General features: G+C 41.9%; 1 protein-coding gene across 2 annotated transcripts in view; it reads right to left on the reverse strand.

The window, feature by feature from the left end:
* PHAF1 (phagosome assembly factor 1) overlaps positions 1 to 19,561 on the reverse strand; it is a 53,141-nt gene that overhangs the window by 22,720 nt on the left and 10,860 nt on the right. For both annotated transcript variants that reach the window (XM_054048832.1, XM_054048831.1), the window contains exons 4-7: positions 15,116 to 15,199; positions 8,512 to 8,555; positions 5,564 to 5,643; positions 123 to 217 (exon numbers count right to left, since the gene is read on the reverse strand). In XM_054048832.1, the coding sequence (XP_053904807.1) occupies positions 123 to 217; positions 5,564 to 5,643; positions 8,512 to 8,555; positions 15,116 to 15,199 (303 nt within the window). The remainder of the gene's footprint in view (positions 1 to 122; positions 218 to 5,563; positions 5,644 to 8,511; positions 8,556 to 15,115; positions 15,200 to 19,561) is intronic.

Consider the following 19,561-nt stretch of genomic DNA (forward strand, 5'->3'; position numbering starts at 1 on the left):
TAAGATTTAAATTTCATCCAGCTGAAGGGTTTGTTTTGCTTGCAGGCAAGACTATTTTGCAATGGTTACAAAGACAAAAAACAAACAAGCAGAGTATCTATTAACTAAGAATGATTCCTGACCTCGTACTTTGGAGTTTCAGCCCATGAGTCCAATTGAAAAGAAAAAGACAGTCCTCTGAAATTGAGGTGAAAGAGTTGTTCAGCTGAGTTGTACACTGGAAAAAGAAAGAAAATGGAATTACAGAAACAGACAGTAATTTCTCTAGTTCAGATCTAGCAGCACTTTGTATCACTTCAGTCTGCTGTTTCTGCATGCTCCTGACTCGGCAAAATAGCCGAGAAGAATAAAATACCATGACATGATATGGAATTTTAAGGTCTCACATCACAGAAACGTTCCCCGTAAACCACGTACACATGGAACAACCTTGAATATACAGTATGTCACAAATCTTGCTGCTCAGCCCCCAGGTCAGGTGACAGGCACCCAGCCACACTCCCTACAACACACACAATGGCAGGAGGGTTGACTCTGGACCATGTGAACGCCAGGCCATGGCAAGGAAGAGGCTTCATGTGAGATTTTGCTCTCTATCACGAGAGGGGGAAGGCTCCTATGGTTACAGAGCATGTGCCAGTGAGAGGCAGCATGTCACTTGCTTCTTCCCCTACCTTGCAAGAAGGCAAGTTCCCCGTCACATCTGGGCCTGCTGCCCTCAGGAGCTCCAGAGACCTCAGGAGCAGGAGTTGTATCCCCTTATCTTTCCCAGGGACCCTGCCCACCAGAACCTGCCCCCATCATACACATTCCAGGGAAGACCAACACCCCAAGAATTGTCCTTACGCTCCTCCTGCCACATTCACCCTTGATGGCCACCCACCCCCACCCAGCTCCCTGAGAATCCTCCCCAAATTGACTCTCATTGGGTATCCCCCAAATCCTCCCTCCTCTCTCTCAAACGCTCCAAATACCCCCCATCATACCATCATAAACACTGCCAGCCCTGGTGGTGGGGTTGATTCTGCCTCCAGGATCCCTTTCGTTCCATGGGGCTGAGCAGAGAGGATGCGCCCTTCCTACCCATGGCCCCGCAGACTCTGCCCCTCCTGGTGCTCCCCACTCCTGGTGCTCAGGCTCATGTGCTCTCCCGACAGTCTATATCAGGGGTCTCAAACACGCAGCCCATGGGCCGCATGCAGCCCGCGGAACTCTTCCCTGCGGCCTGCCAAGCTCCCCCCCCCCCCCCCCGAGTTATTTTATGTGGCAGCTAAGCTCCCTGCTTGCTGCTCCCCAATGTTTGGGGGCCGGGTCTTTCCCCCGGCCCCACCTGCCACCCCCACGCATCTCCCCCGAGTGTCCCCCGGGCTCACTTGCTACCCCTTCACTGCCCCAGAGCCTGCAGCTCATGCTGACTCCACTCCGCTCTGCTGGCTTCCGGCATCAGGTCCTAGTGCCCCCCTCCACTATGGCCAGGGCAGGTTGCCCTTCCTCTTCCCTTCTGCTCTAGTTCTGAGCCTCTCCAATGCCCCAAACCCCTCATCCCCAGCCCCACAGCCCTCACCCCTGCACCCCCTCCTATCCCCAAACTCCATCCCAGAGCCTGCACCCCCTACCCCCTGCCCCAGCCCCCAAACTCCATCCCAGAGCCTGCACCCCAGACCCCCTCCCCCACCCAAACTCCCTCCCAGAGCCCTAGGCAGGTGGGGGTGGAGTTTGGGGGGGGCAGGTTCTGGGCACCACCAAAATTTCTACAAACCTGCCACCCCTGGAAGAGGCAGAGCAGGGGTGGAGTGGTGGTCCAGCCCAGTGCAGTGGGGGGGCTTTAACAGAAGTAAAGCTAACTAAGTGCGTGTTTTGTCCTTTGAGTGAGGTGCATTACTGTTGGTGGCGCTTAGCACTTTCCAGGAGGGAGGGGGAGGAGCAGGGAGCCGCGCGCTCGGGGGAGGAGGTGGAGTGAGGGCGGGGCCGGGGTCAGTGAGCGGGGGTGTCAGTGATGCAGCCCTCGGGCCAATGCACTAGTCCTCATGTGGCGCTCGTGGCCATTTGAGTTTGAGAGCCCTGGTCTAGATCATGCCAAGCCAGAAGGTCTTGATCTCTAAGGGGGGTGGGGACTGGATCTCCCCCATTTTTCTGGGGCTGCTCATGGCAGAACTGGGCCACTGCCCGCCAGGGAAATTGGCCCTGGGGTGTGCAGTGTTAGGGATGGTTTCAGCCGGGGGAATGGGGTCTGGGGGGTGGGAGGGGTAGGGCTACAGGTGCCAGCCAGGGGAGCAGGGCCTGAGGGAGGAGGTGGTGGCTGGCTATGGTGTTCCCCACATTTTTTTCCAAGTCTTCTTACACTAAACTAACTTGCTGCTGCGTTGCTACAGCTGTATACAGTACATCCCATGTTTCCAGGTGCCAATTCCTCTGGCTGACACCAGCCCTGCCACCTCACCCAGCCTCAGGACCTGCGCCCTAACAAGCATACATTTGCCCAGGGACAAAAATATTGTGCAGTGGCGTCTGTAGCCCGCTCGGGCCAAAGACAATTTAGAGGGAACTCTGCATCACAGTAAACAAATTATAAGTGAAGTGTCTCAAAACGGGGAGTGGAGAAGAAGGGAATGCTTTCATAGGGAAGTCACGATATCTTAAGAAGTAATGTATAAAGAGAAATAACTAAAGAAATGGCCATCCAAGACTCTAAACACCCTAACACATTGTTAACAATACAATTAAATCTCAATAGCATTAAAATAGTTCATTCAACAGGAACTCAGCCAGTCAGTCACCAATCCCATCCCCCCCAACACCCTCCTTCCCATCCCTCTTCATTATAGGAAGCATGACCTTGGCCCTCTACAAAAATCCTATCAAACAGACGTTTTGCACTGTGCCCAGATAGTCATGAAATTCACTACTTTGAACCAGAGGTGTGTGGGGGGTCTCTTTGTATACACACATTTAGTCTCAGGGCCTTCACAATGAAGGCTCTGCCACTGCTTCCTCTCAAAGTGGGTCCAGCTCAAGCACCCCTTCCTTATCTGTAAAATGGGGATAACGAGACCTACCACCTTTGTAAAGCGCTTTGAAATCTACTAATAGCAAGCGCTATTGAAGAGCTAGCTATACCACAGCTGTGGTGGAATGGCACACGGAGAGAGGTAATCCATCCACTAGGATTGTCCCAGGCCATTTAGGACTTTATAGGGCATAACCACAGTCATTAAAAGCAGCATCAACCAGAAACAAAGTCTGCCAGTCAGTTTGCATAGGATGTTACTAAATATAGAACACAGACGAGTTCTGGCAGTCATGGGCCCTAATTTACTGGAAAGGATTACTTAACACTTGCTGTAAATGGTGAGGACAACAATAGTGGCAAAAGCAACCTTCCTGTTTACTGTCACTGGATGATGATCTTATGAAAATTAGCATCAAACAAAGCTGGTGCACAATTTTTCTTAGCAAGCATACAAATATGTCAGAAAGCTCCAGATGTGTTGTTACGCTGCAATTTTAAAGTGCCTGAATGCAGATTTACATGGCCATACAGCGAGTTAGATAAACAAGTCTTACAGCTGTAGAAATATTTTTATGGTCCATGGTATCACGTCATAGGTTTGCGAGATCTCTTTTTCTCCCTTAAACATTTTCCAATAACTGCATTCATATAGTGTTACAGCTTGATTTATATACAGAAAATCAAGGACATTCACAGTGTAAAGGCTACAACTCTTCCAGCCTTCACTTACTCCAATTTGGTATCCAATTACTGCAGGGTCTCTATCCAATTATATCCCTGGCACCATTACATGGTTAAAGGAATATAATTCAATACAGATCCTGCAGAGCCTTCCACACCCCTTAATCTCTGCAATAAGAAGCTATCCAAGAAGCTGCCAGCAGAGCGGTAAGACTGCAAGAGATGGGGATATACATGCCTACAAACCATAGAGTGTGTTGGTACTAGCCGATGGAGGACCAGCCTGGAGCGTGGCAACTGGATTGAGCATAAGGCCAAAAGAGAGACATGAGAAAGGATGCCCTCAATGGTATTTTGCCTATTCTGACACAAGCCCCAGTCCCCAGTTATGGGAGGAATTATTTCACTGTTACGGCTGCACTCGGTTTTGGTTGTCCAACGCTTCTCCCCAACAGGTAATTCAACTCTAGTTACCCTTTGCCCTGGGAGTTGCAGTAATCATTGTTTCTTTTCATCACCTATCAAAAACAGTGGGTAATGTACTTCTGTTCTGTTGGATTTCCCTTTTCTTCAGTGATTCTATATAGTAGAAGGTTGGGTAAATGATCAAGAAAGGAGCAAATGCCTATGGAGAACAAACTATCAAGAATACAAAGGGGCAACCTTATGAGATAGAACTCAGTTTCAGCAGAAGTTTTGAAGGGGGGTATTGGGCCCATTTGGGGAATTTGTCTGTTTACAATCTGTACTTTATTTCTCTCATTTCTTCTGTACACTGATTTGTGGGAATGAGCGACAGGGGATGGATCACTTGATGATTGCCTGTTCTGTTCATTCCCTCTGGGGCACCTGGCACTGGCCACTGTTGGTAGACAGGATAGTAGGCTAGATGGACCTTTGGTCTGACCCAGCAGGGCCATTCTGATGTTCTTGTGTGTTTGTGTTAATAAATTAGAACGCCACACCTTGAAGTCAGTGTGATTCATGCTGGGAGCGCTGAGAATCCTGCTGACCACATCACATGACAATGTCATCTGTTTACATGGATCCAGTGACACCTGTGCAGGTGCCAAGAAGGTCTGGCTGCTGTTCCAATCTCCAGACTGGAGAGTGGCCATAAGGAGCTACTGAAGCATCCGGTGTTCTTACCCTGGGTATGGGAGGCATCTCACTCCCCACCCACTTTTCTGCATTTATCCAAACATCGTCCAGTTAACCAGGCACTGAGACTTAGGGCATCACTACGCGAACACTTACTGAGTGGCAAGCTCAGGTATATATATGTACAGCACTCCAGCACACTGCCTGCGTGGACTTGCTGATGCACGATAAATGTTCCCCAGGGCACAGTGACATACTGTTGCTTGAAGCTTGTAGTGCGCATCAGCAGGATCGACGGGACAGTTAGTGCACGGCATGCTAGAGCTTCACACCCTAACTTGCTGCACAGTAAGAGTTTGTGTAGACATGGCCTGAGAAAATTCTCTCTCCACCTAAGCTAGACAGGAATAAAGGAAAAAATCTTAGAAGTTCCTTATTATTGTGGGTTCAAGTGAGCCCACTAATGCTACGTGAACATACTATTATCGGGCCACATATATTTCACATTCTTTTAGTTAACTAAGCAGGCCAACTTTCAAATTTAAATATAATGGGAATATCTTGTAAAGTATAAGAATGTGACAACTCTCTGAAAAACAACATAATTCATTTCAATTGAGATCAGAAGGCTTTATCGGCTTCTCATATGAAAACATGGCATATTCTTTAGAACAGTTTGTCATTCTTAATGTTAACCAAGAGATGAATTCATTTGGATGAAGCCAGTAAGTGAAGTCTACTTGTGATGATCTCAGAAATACCATAGCCTACCTCCTGGATGTGTTGCTCCAAACGATTGATCAATCTGTTCTATGGTTGGAGCAATTGCCTGAGAGTTAAAATGGACACCACTGAAAAAGAAAATGAAAGCCACTGAATCATCATTAAGGAGTGGGCTACTAGTTGGGGTTCATTAGTTAAAATCATTTAGATACAAAAATAAGAATGCTCAGAAAACTCATTTTTCAAGGGAAAATTATGTTACATTCATCTCACATAGCAATCCAATACCAGAGAAAACACCTCATGTTTACTAAGGTAAGGAGAATTAAATTCTGTATACACTCGTTCATTAGACCTTTTGTTTATAAGCAGACCCCCCAAGATGGTTAGGCAAAAATAGCAAAAACTGTATGACCCTTTCATAAGCCGACCCTATATTTCAGGGGTTGGCAAACTTTGGCTCCCGGCCCATCAGCGTAAGCCGCTTGCAGTTCAGGACGTTTTGTTTACCTGGAGCGTCTGCAGGCATGGAGCCCCTCAGTTCTCCCAGTGTCCGCGGTTCGCTGTTCCCAGTCAATGGGAGCTGCGGGAAGTGGCGTGCCACTTCCCACAGCTCCCATTGGCTGGGAACAGCGAACCGCGGACACTGGGAGAACTGAGGGGCTCCATGCCTGCAGACGCTCCAGGTAAACAAAACAACAATGTATTAGATATTCAATTCAATGATTCCATAGAGATTAAAATCATCAAATTTTGATGTAGACCCATTTATAAGCCGACCCCCACTACTTTGGGGTCACTCACTTTGTTGCTTCTGTCAGTCAACCTCACTGCACACACCAGGGGCTCCTTACATTGATCTTCGAGCCACCCTCCCATTTCCTTCTATTTTAGGAGGTTCCCTGCAACCCTCTATCCTCTCCCTTATGCCTGGGGCTGTGTGTGTCCCCATTCTCCCCCAGGCAGTTTTACTTTGTACCGCTCCCCCATTCCCCCACGCCAGTGTCTGCCATTCCTATTCTCCTTTTCTCTTTTTCAGGGTGTCAACATTGGTATACCACCTGGGAGGATGGGCAGATTTAAGACGAGGGGGTCTATTAAAGATTCGCTGTAATTTTGGAATTGATTGGAGGCTATGTTCAAAAGTTAGTGTTACATCTAAACAAAGAAATGCTGTGAAGTTGAGTTTTTGGCCTCACAAGCTCAGCCAAAAAACTATATGAATTTTTTGTAATGGAAGGGAAATAATTCTTAAAGCCAAATTCTATTCTTTGTTACTCCTTCATAACTTTACTGATGTCAGTGTAGTTACTCTGAATGAGTATCAGGAGTAAGGAAGCAGGGTTTGGCCCTTAGACTTCTATAAAAAGATAATACGGGATTTATAAAATCAGACTCTACCTTCATACACATAGTATGAAAAGTTCCCAAGTTTGCAGCTTTTTTGAGTTTTGCTTTGGTGAGAAGAATTTGACCCTGATTTCATCATTTGACACCACTGCTTGGGGGATAGACTAAATTTCCTTTGCGGTCCCTTCTAACCCTATAATTCTATGATTGCTACAAGAAATTTGGAAAGAAGAAGGGTATTACAGCCATTTTATATAACAAAGAGGTTTGAAGGGACAGCCATGTGGGAGAGCGAGCACTGATTTCTTTTCCAAAAAAAAAAATCTTTCAGTTAAATTGAACTATTGCAAACATCTGCGGGTATTTCTACAATCATTCTGTGTACGTGGCTTCCCAACCTTCAAGTCCCATTACAAAAAAGTCTTGATAAGTTCTGTTTCAGGTTCAGCCCTGGAGCTCAAGAAACTCAGAGGAAAAATATAGACAATGACATTTCCATACTCATAAGGTGGGCTTTTGAGAATAAGAAAAAGATGTACTTTTGATTTTATCAAAGAAATTCTGCCTTTGGTTTGCATAAACCATTTCAATAGTATGTCCACTAAAATATTTCACAAGGATCATTTTTTTTATTATGATAACTAACCTTTGATAATTATGGGATACAGGCTTTAAAATAAAAAAAAAAAAATCTAGATACAATACCACATACTGTATGTGGCAGTGGGATGCTGTTCAGTTTATTTTACCTAATTAACATTCCCTACCACCACATTTACACTTGCAAAATAATCCGTGAATGGAACACACAAGATGAAAAATTGATGGCAACCAGAAAAAAGCCGGATTCCCAGAAAAATGGGTGTCGCTGCCAGTCACTAACACAAGCACTAAATACCACCCAGACTTCTACATCCACCTAATACATCTCCAAATAACTCCCATAATGCGTGTCTGTGTGGAACATGAAACCTCAACTGTATTGTGTAAGCCTTCTTTTCTCTCCCCTGCCTGATGTCATATCTGTCCCTAGATTTTAAGGGTCCTTGAGAGAGAGTCTGTAAATTTTTAGTCCATGCCCACCTTTCGTGCTACATATACATGTTTAATAATACCATAAGTTGAGAGCAGGAAGTCTACAAACCTTAGAAGAAACAGGGGATTGGTAATGTACACAGGGAATATGCTTAGGAATCTTATCTGAATTTTGTTCTCACTGTTAGAGTAGCATATAAATAATTGAAAACTCTTCCCCAGTTAAACAGAATAATTATAATAAACGTAAGCAACAAAATACAGTATAACTGACCCAAACCAATCCTATTGGCACCACAAAAATACTGATCCAACATGCATCATGCCTACCAACCTTAAACACTTAGACTCCTGTTCAAAATGTACCCAGAACTCATTTCTGTTGAGAACATGTTCTTTAATTTGATATATTATGAGAATATTGCCTATAATTTTTACTTCTGAATAATTAAATTAACTTCTGATGAAAAAATATGCAACTGTTTTCCTGAAGATAAATTAATGAGACAAAAATTCAGTGCAGTCCAGTAATTATGACTGGAGTGAAAAAGAGATGGTAACTAATATATCATGTGTGACCCAATGGTACGCGATAATCTTAAATCACTTACCAATATTTTAACTTCACCTTAGTCAAGTCATAAACTTCAATCACCTGAAAGACAGAAAATAGAAAAAATTATTGCAGTTCCACAGGATTTTGAAATAGGATATTTAGGGCAGACTACTGACCCAAGTTAAAAGTTATTACTGCAAGTTCACCTTCTCTAGTGGAAATCTGTTTGGTTTTAACTGAATCAAGACAGATTAGAGCAGTGGTGGGCAACCCGCGGCCCGTCGGGCTAATCTGTGGATGGGCTGCGAGACAGTTTGTTTACATTGACCGTCCACAGGCACGGCCGCCCGCAGCTCCCAGTGGCCGCAGTGCGCCGTTCCCGGCCAATCGGAGCTGCAAGAATCAGCGCGGGCCGCAGGGACGTGCTGGCCGACGCTTCCCACAGCTCCCATTGGCCAGGAACGGTGAACTGCGGGCGGCCATGCCTGTGGACGGTCAATGTAAACAAACTGTCTCGTGGTGGATTACCCTGACGGGCCACGTGTGGTCGCAGGTTGCCCACCACTGGATTAGAGACACAAGATGGGTGAGGTAATATTTTTTTGGGGGACCAACTTCTGTTGGTGAAAGAGACAAGCTTTCGAGCTACACAGAGCTCTTCTTCAGGTCCTGGAGTTAGTCCAATAAAAGATATTACCTCAGCCACCTCGTCTCTCTAATATTCTGGGACCAAGATAGCTACAACAACACTGCAAACAAATCAAGATAGATTAGTGAGCATCAATTTTCAGAGTTTATCACAGTTCTAAAACAATCACCAAAAAAACCTCAATCATGTAACTGACTCTACGAAGGTGGATCCTTGCATCTGCATGGAACCTGCTGACTTCAATGGGAATCTGTGTGAATGGATCTTTTTGGCAGATTGGGGGCTAAAGTAGTATCTACAGAGCAACTTCTTTTAAGCAACCTCTGAAGGAAGTGACAGTAAATGGTTACCAAATGGAGGTGGTCTCCTAATGGAAGTGCAACAGATGTGCCATCAATGCATTTGAAGATTCTTTGGGTTGGACTCCTCAGACTGCCTAAAAATGGTGGTTCCTTGTACAGCTTTCACTATATTTAAACTCCTCTCTCATTTTTTCACTCAGCAAAGTGATTTGCGGCAGATATAAAAGTTTTAATTTTCACTGTAAACACACAAGACGCCTATCCAAAGGCTTTAGGTGCTGTAACAGACACTTAAAATAGCCATCCATAAAAAAGGGTAACAACAGACCAGAGGCATAATAACTCTTAATATTTTTGTTTTATGTACATATATTGTTTTTGTTTAATTTAGAGCTCTCCTCAGAACCTCCACTATGAGGGCCTGATCCTGCATTCATTACTGCAGACTCTTGCACCTAGATGGATTCCTGTTGATCTCGATGAGTCTCCTTGGGGAACAGGAATCTGCACTAATGGCTCCTGATGCTAGATTGGGCCTAAAGCAGATTTTCAGTGACTAAAAAGGGATTAAACTTGGCCCCCTCCATCCCCGCAGGCTCTCTCCTAAATTTAGATACCTTTCTTCCTGTGCCAGCAGCTGCAGAGAGAAAGAGAGAGGATGGTGTCTAACTGCTGTGGGAAAAACAGGGAGCCTTGTGCTGCCCTGGATAATCCTTAATGAAGCTTTAACAGAAGCACTCCCTCTGTGGCTGGAGGAAATGCTACTGTGGACACAGGGTCATGGAGGATAAAGGGGAACCCCCAGGAAATCTCCCATCATAAGTAGTACTGAGAATTTTGGAGAGACTTTTAAAAACTCTACTATGCTGCCTATTAACTGAACACACATGGTTTTAAATTCATATAAATGCCACCGACCAAGATGGAAGTCTTGTTTTAGCAATTTGTTTGGTGAATATCCCTATATAAAATATTCTAATGTACATTTAAAACTACACACAACATTCTGTATAAAAGTACTTCATGTTTAATGGTATACTGTTGACTCATAAGAAAATGAAAGTTTCCTCAAGCAAAATGACAAGTATATAGGAAAAAGCCCATACACTTTAGACAACTAAGAAGCTGAGTACGAAACACATTTTTATTGGCAAACTCAACTTCAAAAAACAAACAAAACCCAATGAACAAGCATTTCTCTCCTGTCCATTAAAGCAAGTTTATATATAAATATAGTTGCCCTAGTTCTGCTTCTTAAAATCCTGGATACTTTGTATTATTAGAATTTGATTCAACCCTTCGAGATTGCCTGCTACGATCTAATAGATGCCCCAGTAAGAATAAAGATCATTTAAATGGCATTACTGTGAGTCAGTACTGGTCCTATTTTTTTTTTTTAATTCTATTTTCTTAAATCTTCCACATGCTTATTTTGCACATAGACACCTCTGGAAGTGAAGGGAAAAATATCTAGCCTAACTCAAGAATGGAAAATACTCAGAAGCTTCTTATGAGTGCCGGAATCAAAGGCTGCTGCCTGGCTAAAACAATTCACGATCCAGGAATATAATAAAGGATGAATCAAAGAACACAGAAAGAGCACAGTCAGCTAAGGGAACAGTGTGTTCGGTCAATGAGCTCCAGGTCAGCAAGAGGCATTGACAGCTGTCAAAAAAGTGCCAATTCATCATCAATAGGCTTGACATAATTCAATGTTTTTTATTATCGCAATGGATGACACTGGTGTTTATTTTAATCACTTTTTACTTTTATAAATTTAAATTTTCAAAGTTGGGCAAAATTATGGCTTTTAAGCTTTTTCTCTTTTTTACTGATTTAAGTTTTCACATTATGGGAGGAGTCAAACAATTATTGCATGACAGACACTGAGAATCAACAAGTTAAAGTTTTATAACCATTAAAACACAAGTTGTCAACATCACATCAAATATACTAAGTACAATATTCTTAAAAATCAAACTCCAATAAGTTCTCAAGCAAAATTTCTCTTACTATGCCTATCTGTAAATTTCAGTTATCACTGATGGAAATATTTTTAACTGGTTTGTGTGTGTACTGTGAAATTGACATTTACCAATAAAAATCCAATTCTTCCAAGCCTAATCAAATCATCATCCCATTATTCAAACTCAAAATCTATTAATGTCTAGCACACAATTATTAACTGCAGGTAAGAGAAAGAAACAGGCTCTATTTTGGAATATTTATAGATAATTATGCAGTCCAGCAATACCCAGTGCATTTACATAAGCTCACAGTCATTGCAGACACACCCACAGAAGAAATACTGCAATAAGCCATAAGGCTAAGGCAGGACTTTTTAAAAACTAGCTTAGCTACTATTGACAAAGCAACCATGGTATTTATTCCACTGCCCATACAAGCAGATGTGTAATCAGCAGCATTCAAACCCAATTATTGATCAATCTCTGCATAATCAAGAAGCTTTTGGCTTGAATTTGAGAATGGTCAGTAGTTTAAACAATTTACTATAATCTAATATTCAAAGAATTTTAGAGCATTTACAGGTTGAATATTTAATACTTTACAGGGCTTGTAGAATTTGCAAGGCAACAGGAAACGACAGCATAGTGGAAGTCTAGCTCCTTCCCTAGCTGAATGGGAGTGGGGGGTGGTGAGAGGAGGAAGGTACTTGGACTCATACTAGAGTGCTATCCCTAAAAGTTGGTCCAGGGCACCATGCTTCATTTCAGCCTCTGGGTAATACATACAACAGACTTAAAGACCCCTGCATCCCTCTGGTTGCTGGAAGGCACAGAGAGGTGTCTTCCCACCCACAGAGGCACAGAACGCATCTCATGGATATTGCCACTATTCCCTCAGCCTCCTAACTCTGCCATTCTACCTTCTAGAAGCCTTTATTTATTCTCATCTTCCCCATGACCAGCTCTAATAGCTGCATACTATTCAAGTAACAGCAGAGTGAAGTGACATGATTTTTGTCAGTTTCACTGCTGAACATTGGGTTCTGAACCATGGAGAAACTAAAATGAATCATGTCATCTTTACAGCAGGCTCTAATAATCCCCACCTAAAACAAATTCTTCTTAAAACAAGTCTGATTACTGTACTAAGAAGTGATCTGAAATAAATGTGTGCGCGACACAGAATATGTCCCAAGCAGCTTTATAAATATCAGTTAAATTTCACAAAATACTTATTGTATCCTTTTACAATTGTACAGTTTGCACAATTTACAACAGAACTGTTGACCCTCTAAGATTAGAGACCAAAATGCATTTTTGCTGGACCACTAAACCAGATCAGTTTGTTTAACCCTGCTATTTTTAAACAAATGGGTAGTAGGAGGATAATTTAAACACATAAGAGTGAGGAAGAATAGAAGGGAAACTCCTGAATATGTGCTATTGGTCTCCAAATGACGTTGATCCCACCCTCTGAAAAACTGAAGTGAGAGATTTGGGGGTGGCGGGAGAGAAGGAGCTGCTTTATTCATTAAAAATGAGATTCAGAGGCTCAGATAAATGGCAAGAAATGAGATGTATAATTGAAGTGATTATTTCAGTCTTATCAAGCTCAGTTTCTTTAAAGAAATTATGCTACTGAAAAGAGTTTCTACAGTCAAGCAACAGCCCACATTGGGAAAACGCAGCTCCTTCTGACAGAAAAACAGCTTTAAAACATCCTGTTAATAACCCTAACGTCACTTCCGCTGTTTGAATATCAATGAGACTTCTGTGTTAAAGACAGCAAGATCCCATTAATACAGGAAGGATTTCATAAACAGAAGCTTCCACAATTCAATTATAAACTATAATCCGGCCCATTCTGAAGGAGGAAAAATATCTGACCACATCTCATTTCATTTCCATTGACTCTTAATGGAAAATTAGTCTGAAAAATGCAAATGTTAACTTATTTTTAACATTTAAGGTATACATCTAACAATTATAAAATATATGAATGCATAATGGTATTGAACTACAAAGAAATCTTAAATTTAGTTAAAAATAATCCAAATTAATAGCGAGTCACAAATATTTAGTCCATTAGAATATCTTGCATTTCAGTTGATTAACTTCCTCCCCTCAGCTGTCTGTAGTGGCTTTAAAGTGATTTTTGTGCTCATGAGAAGTCTAAATTGAAAGCTTGGAGAGCACAGTTCTCTATAGACAGAACAGGAACAGGGAAGGGTAGAGAAAACAAGGTTCCATAGAGCAGCAGTTCTCAATCAGGGGCCCCTAGGGGGCCTCAGGCAGTTTTCAGGGGGGCCTCCAAGCAGGGCCAGCATTAGACTCGCTGGGGCCCACGGCAGAAAGCTGAAGCTCCACTGCATGGGGCTGAAGCCCAGGAACCTGAGCCCCGCCACCCGGGGCTGAAGCTGAAGCCTGAGCAATGTAGTGTAGCTTCATGGGAGCCCCTGTGGCATGGGCCCCAACCTTGCTACTCCCTAGCGTCGTCCTGGCTTTTTTATGCAGAAAAACAGTTATTGCGACACAGGTGGGCCGTGGAGTTCTTATAGCATGTGGGGGGCGGGGGGGGGCTCAGAAAGAAAAAACTTGAGAACCCCGCCATATATCACCCTTAATGGTGGTTGGAAGGGTGATGTGAGGCAGCCTCTCCTGGAGGAACCACTGTCAGGGTTGACAGTGTAGATCACTAATCATGTTCACACAGTACTTCTCTTTTGTACAGGTGATGCCAAGTAGCATGGCAATTTGTGCCAAATGGGTAGGGATTTTCTATCCACACATTGTCCACTAGAAACATGGTAGGGTGTCACAAAGTTGCTTCAGAAAGACTACTGAATGGCCAACACTGACTGTTGGTCAGAATTTGGGGCAGAACTTGAATTGGTGACTCAGTGAAAGGCTCAATACCCCACAACCAATACACAGCTATGGTGTTTTAATTGAGAAAGCCTTTTTATTTTGTAATAACCTAATCAAATCTCTACAGAGTCGCACACCTGTACTTGTCCATTTGCTTGGCTGAACCATGTCACCTCAATAGCAGCATTTTCTCTGTTTCTCCTAAATTCTATGAGTAGGGTAGATGTAACCAGCCTGGCTTCTAGTAAATGTGATGAAACTGCAAAGCATTCGTGGGAGATGCATCTCTTTGAGCACAGCATCACTTAACGATACTGCAGGGAGCATTGATGGAATGATGATCTCAGTCTTTGGTACAAATGCCAATTCAGTATAAGCTGAACTCCATGGAGGAGTACCTGTTTATTTGAATTTGGTCTTCTGAGATGCCACATGACTACAGGTGCACTAGTGGCTACATGAGTATACCATGAATTTAGTTCAGCTGAAAGCAAGAATTAGGGGATAAAAAAATGTTTATATGGATAAAATGGAAGCAAAGAATAAAAGGGCGAATGGAAAAAAACACACCACCACACATCCACCCCGACTGCAATAATGCAGGATCTGATCTCAGCCATTTTTAGCATATGCCCAATTTGGAACAAAGTAGGGAAGAGAGGTCACATTGGATCACTCTTGAAAATGCCCAATATATTTCAAAATATTAAGATATTCTGTATTTACAGTTTGACCATTAAAACACAGCGATAGTCTTGTACTGCAAGAGTGTGTTAAAGTTGGCATATAAACACTATGTAAAAATAAAAGGATTTGTTAACTTAAGTAATTTTAAGAATAGGTTAGAATCTATTTTAGTTACTTTTTTTGTACCTTAAGTCTCTGATTGAAAGCATCAAACAGCAGTTTGATTCCGTCCTGAGTCAGGTTAAGGATGAGGTCATGGCTAAGAGGAGACTGTAAAACAAAAACAGTAGAATCATTTAGATGAAAAGCTGATTGTTGCCACATATATAAAAAGCAAAGAAAAATATTTTTCCCAAATGGTCAATTCAATTGGCATGGCAACCAATTGTTTTGTTCTATGTATACGCCTAAACCAAAGTACATGTGGCCTACCCGCTTCAGTTTTTCTATTTAATGAATCAGAAGTGTTGTTGATAAGTTCACACCTTGCATGAACTCACAACCAAGTAGGAATACAGCTTTCTTGCTGCTTTTACAGATGGAAAAAGGGCCATTGAAACTGACATTTTAGGCTTAGAGTGAAAAATTGGAACACATCATGTAGGAGAGTTTGTTGCACTCAGCACTGGTGGGCCCATCTTATGAACAGAAAACTGAAGAGCCTCTCCTCAGCAATGATTACATATTATACTTAAGAAAGTGATATGCACTTCAAATATCAAAGAATATCATAACCAGTCTGGGTAAGGTTCTAAATGGAATATTTCAGACCCTAGTGCTGCAAATCTACGTTTCCTTAGTTACTGAGAGTCATAACTAGGTGCCTAAATAAAAGCCCACTGAAGTGAACAGATATTTGACTGGGTTCAATGAGTTTTGGATCAGACTCTAAGGCTGTCTCTATTTTCAGTGGTACACTGTGATAGCAGTTCTCTACTGCCAACATAGTCCAGGCATACTCAGTAAATTGCCTCTAGCACAGCCAGTCTGACCACATACCCCCCATTCCCGCACGCGCATGCACACACACAATGAAACCCACCTTTCCAACTTCTCCCTGCAGGGGGAGAAGGTTGGTAGGTAGGCAAAGGCAGCCAACAACACTAGAATTCACAACCTAAGATAATGCCCAGCACCACGAGTCTTGCTGTGAATCCTGCCCCTCTGGAGGAACTCAAATGGGGGGACAGTACTACGAGAAGTTGACTTAACACAAACAGACTGTCATGGCAGCAGAAGGGAGAGCTATATCCACAGCATATCTACGATGTTTAGTCAGATTAAATAATTAACGTAAGCCAACTGTACAGGCCTCCTGATGAGAGAAATTAGTACTGTTTTTGTAAAATATAAATAAGGTTTACTATACATCAGAATTTCATCGTTTTAAAACCAAATTTCTCATGAACAACCGACGATAGATGCTTTATGCCGCTGAAAAACTTCAGGGATACACTTTCATTGCTATCCCTGATTGATATCTAGTAAACTAACCTGAAAACTGCCATAGGTCCACAACTGAACAGAGCGAATCCTGGATCTCAGACCAATGTGATTTTAAATCCCTTCGCCTATTTAATTCAGGCTCCTATCTAATCCAGTTTTTAAATAAAAGTCGAAGGTGCAACATAAATGCGGTTTATTCCATGACTGTTTTGTAGTTAGACCAAAGGTGGTTTGAAATATTTTATGTACTGTATATTTTCCCTATGATTTGTTTTAACTGCTACTATAAAAATATACAAGAGTCCTCTCTCCAGAAATGCCGCATAGGATTTGTCTTCCTTTATGGAGACAAATTTTGGGGCTTTTAATCAACTGACAATGCCCCTTTAACTATGAGAAGGGGAAACGGAAAATACTTTATCACGGGAGGGGGAGAGACAGACTCAGGAATGCCATCAGAAACTCCAACAGCAAGCATTCTTGCTCTTCACTCCTCAAATGATCATAAATATAGAAATGTCTTTATAGTATCGTATTTCCTGAGGAAAAATGTTTGATAGGTACAGTACCAAAGATAAAGATATTCAGATCATTGGGAATGGTGCTAAACACATTTGTATTTAGATTATAACCACTCCATAGTAAGTATCTCATCCACCCTTACAGAAAACCAGTTCTACCCAAGCAATAAGGTAGCTGGCAGAAAGTAAACATGCAAATATGCAATGTTGTCTAGAATTAGGAGGTACTTAAGCATGTCATATATCAAGAGAGAAGACTATCAGTGCCAGCATTCGAGCCTTTCTGATGCTGTAGAAAATTAATTCAGAGAGCTTACACACATAGTTAAGAACATGCATTGTGTTATGACGAAGACATATTAAATAACTTTTCCGAATGTGTGTGATGGGCTCTGCATTCCAAAGATTTTAGTACATATCCAGGAAATTAAGCAAATTGAGTTCTACGGTTCTAGGCAGGATGTTTATAAATTTAATTCAGGCTTAGTGTGAAAGCTGAAAACATTATTAACGAGGGAAAACAAAGATCTGAGAGAAGGCTTGGTAATTACCACAGCCTGCAGCTCATCTTCCCTTCTGGCAGATTTTATGGCCAGGAGAAAGAAATTTGGGGGACACAAGTTAAATTAATGTGATTTTTAGTACTCAAAGTGAAACTTCAGATATGACAGAAAATCCTAGGAGGTGGTTGGGATTAACCCTTCCCAAAAGGAGGGGATTTCTATACAATACCATTCCACATAAGTCCATGGGAAATGGAAGGTATTACTATATTCTGACGGTATAAAATGGAGGGGGAGATTTATAAAGGCACAAATGGGAGTTAGGTGCTCAGCTCCCATTGACAGTTTAGAAATAAAGATACTAAATATCCATAGATCAAAATTCACCAGCAATAAAACCCCAGAATTAAGCTTTGTCCTCAATTTACAGTTACAGAGACAGGTTCATAAAGCTTTCCTGCTGCATTTCAGGCTTCCCATGTTTGTTAAGATCAGACCTTTAATATGAACAGAGCTGGCTGAATTTGAGAAGAGTTGGAGTTTCAGGATAGTAGTCTAGATGCTCAAATATTTTAAGCTATTATGTCCTATTGTTTAAACATATATTTAAAAAAAACATCATGGGGAAGATGAGTTATTCTCAATGTTTAAATTCAGGTATATGAACATAACTCTTTTTGACCAGACAACATAAGAGACACTTCATCAAGGCCCTGAAACCAAGTGACCACACCAGCAGATCCCTGCACCCATGAAGCCCTACTGAAATCAATGAGGATCTGCCCCAGGACAAGGTTGGGCCCACATGCAGTCAGTTGCAGAGCTGGGGCTTAATTAATGTAAGTGCTTAGTATGGAGTGGTTATAAACTAAACACGTGTTTAGAACCACTCCCAAAGCTCAAAATACTTTTATCTTTGGTACTGTACCTATCAAACATTTTTCCTCAGGAAACATGATCCCATAAAGACATTTCTATATTTATGATCATTTGAGGAGTGAAGATGAACAAAGGTCTTTGAGGAAAGATCCCTGGTCAGCCTCAGCATAATCTTTCTAAAAGCACAAAGCACAATCAACAATATGTTATGTTTTCTAGCACTGGGATATTAATCCTTGTATTACACCACATCATAGAACGAAACAAGGATTACATTATTCTTCTAAATAAACCCAGAAGATATTCTGCAGTGAACTGTACTGACAGGGGTTGAGAAAATGTGGGACACAAACTAATGCTGTTACTAACCACTGTCATACAGATGGTCTAGTCTATTATTTGTAATGGGCTACATTTCTAATTTGCAAAGTAAATATGTAGCCATTATGAAAGCCATAAATCTATATTACCTGGAAAGAAAAAAAAAGGATAAAACTCATTTAATTAATGAGATATGTATCTGGCAGTAAACCAAAGAGTCAGGATTCTCCCTTGATTATTTTTGTACTCCTATGTCAGAAGATCTCTTGTTCAGTCTTTAGATTGTTGATACAAATTCAAATTGTAACAGATTTAGTTAAGGACAATGTGAAAAAGTCTTATAATCTACTGCTTCCTTAAAACAACAGGACACATTACAAGCTTATTGTAGCTGAGAACAGGCAACTCATATATATTTTCACGGTATTTGGTATCCTCACCTCCCTTCCTCACACTCCCCCCAAAACTAGAGAAGTTCAAAAATGTATTTTATTGCACCTAGTTAATAGATTTTGCCTCCAGTACACTACAGAATGCAAAGCAGGAGGGACATCAAAAGCATAGGAACTAATGTAACACTGGATAATGTTTAAATCATGCAAAAGCATGATTAAGACATCTAGGTGTTTTAAATTACTGCACCTGCTTTTGCAAGCAGAACTGCTGATGCACAGAAGAGCAGGAGCAGCATTTCCAATGGGCTCATCATCACTGCATCAGACAGGACTGGAGAAAGTGAGAAGCATCTCACCATTACAAAATATTACAACACTTGACAGAAACAATGCACAAAGATTGGAAGATCACTACCCAGCTATTTAAAGAGCAGGGCTGTAGAAGTCCTTTCCAACAGTATAAAAACTAAACTCAGTTTCAAAACAGCCATTACTTGTTTAAATCCTTTTATATCGAGAGTCAGAACCACTCAATATAGCAACCTTAGCAATAAACTCCCCTTTCTC

Source organism: Malaclemys terrapin, chromosome 14, assembly GCF_027887155.1.
Source record: "Malaclemys terrapin pileata isolate rMalTer1 chromosome 14, rMalTer1.hap1, whole genome shotgun sequence".
Lineage (NCBI taxonomy): Eukaryota > Metazoa > Chordata > Testudines > Emydidae > Malaclemys > Malaclemys terrapin.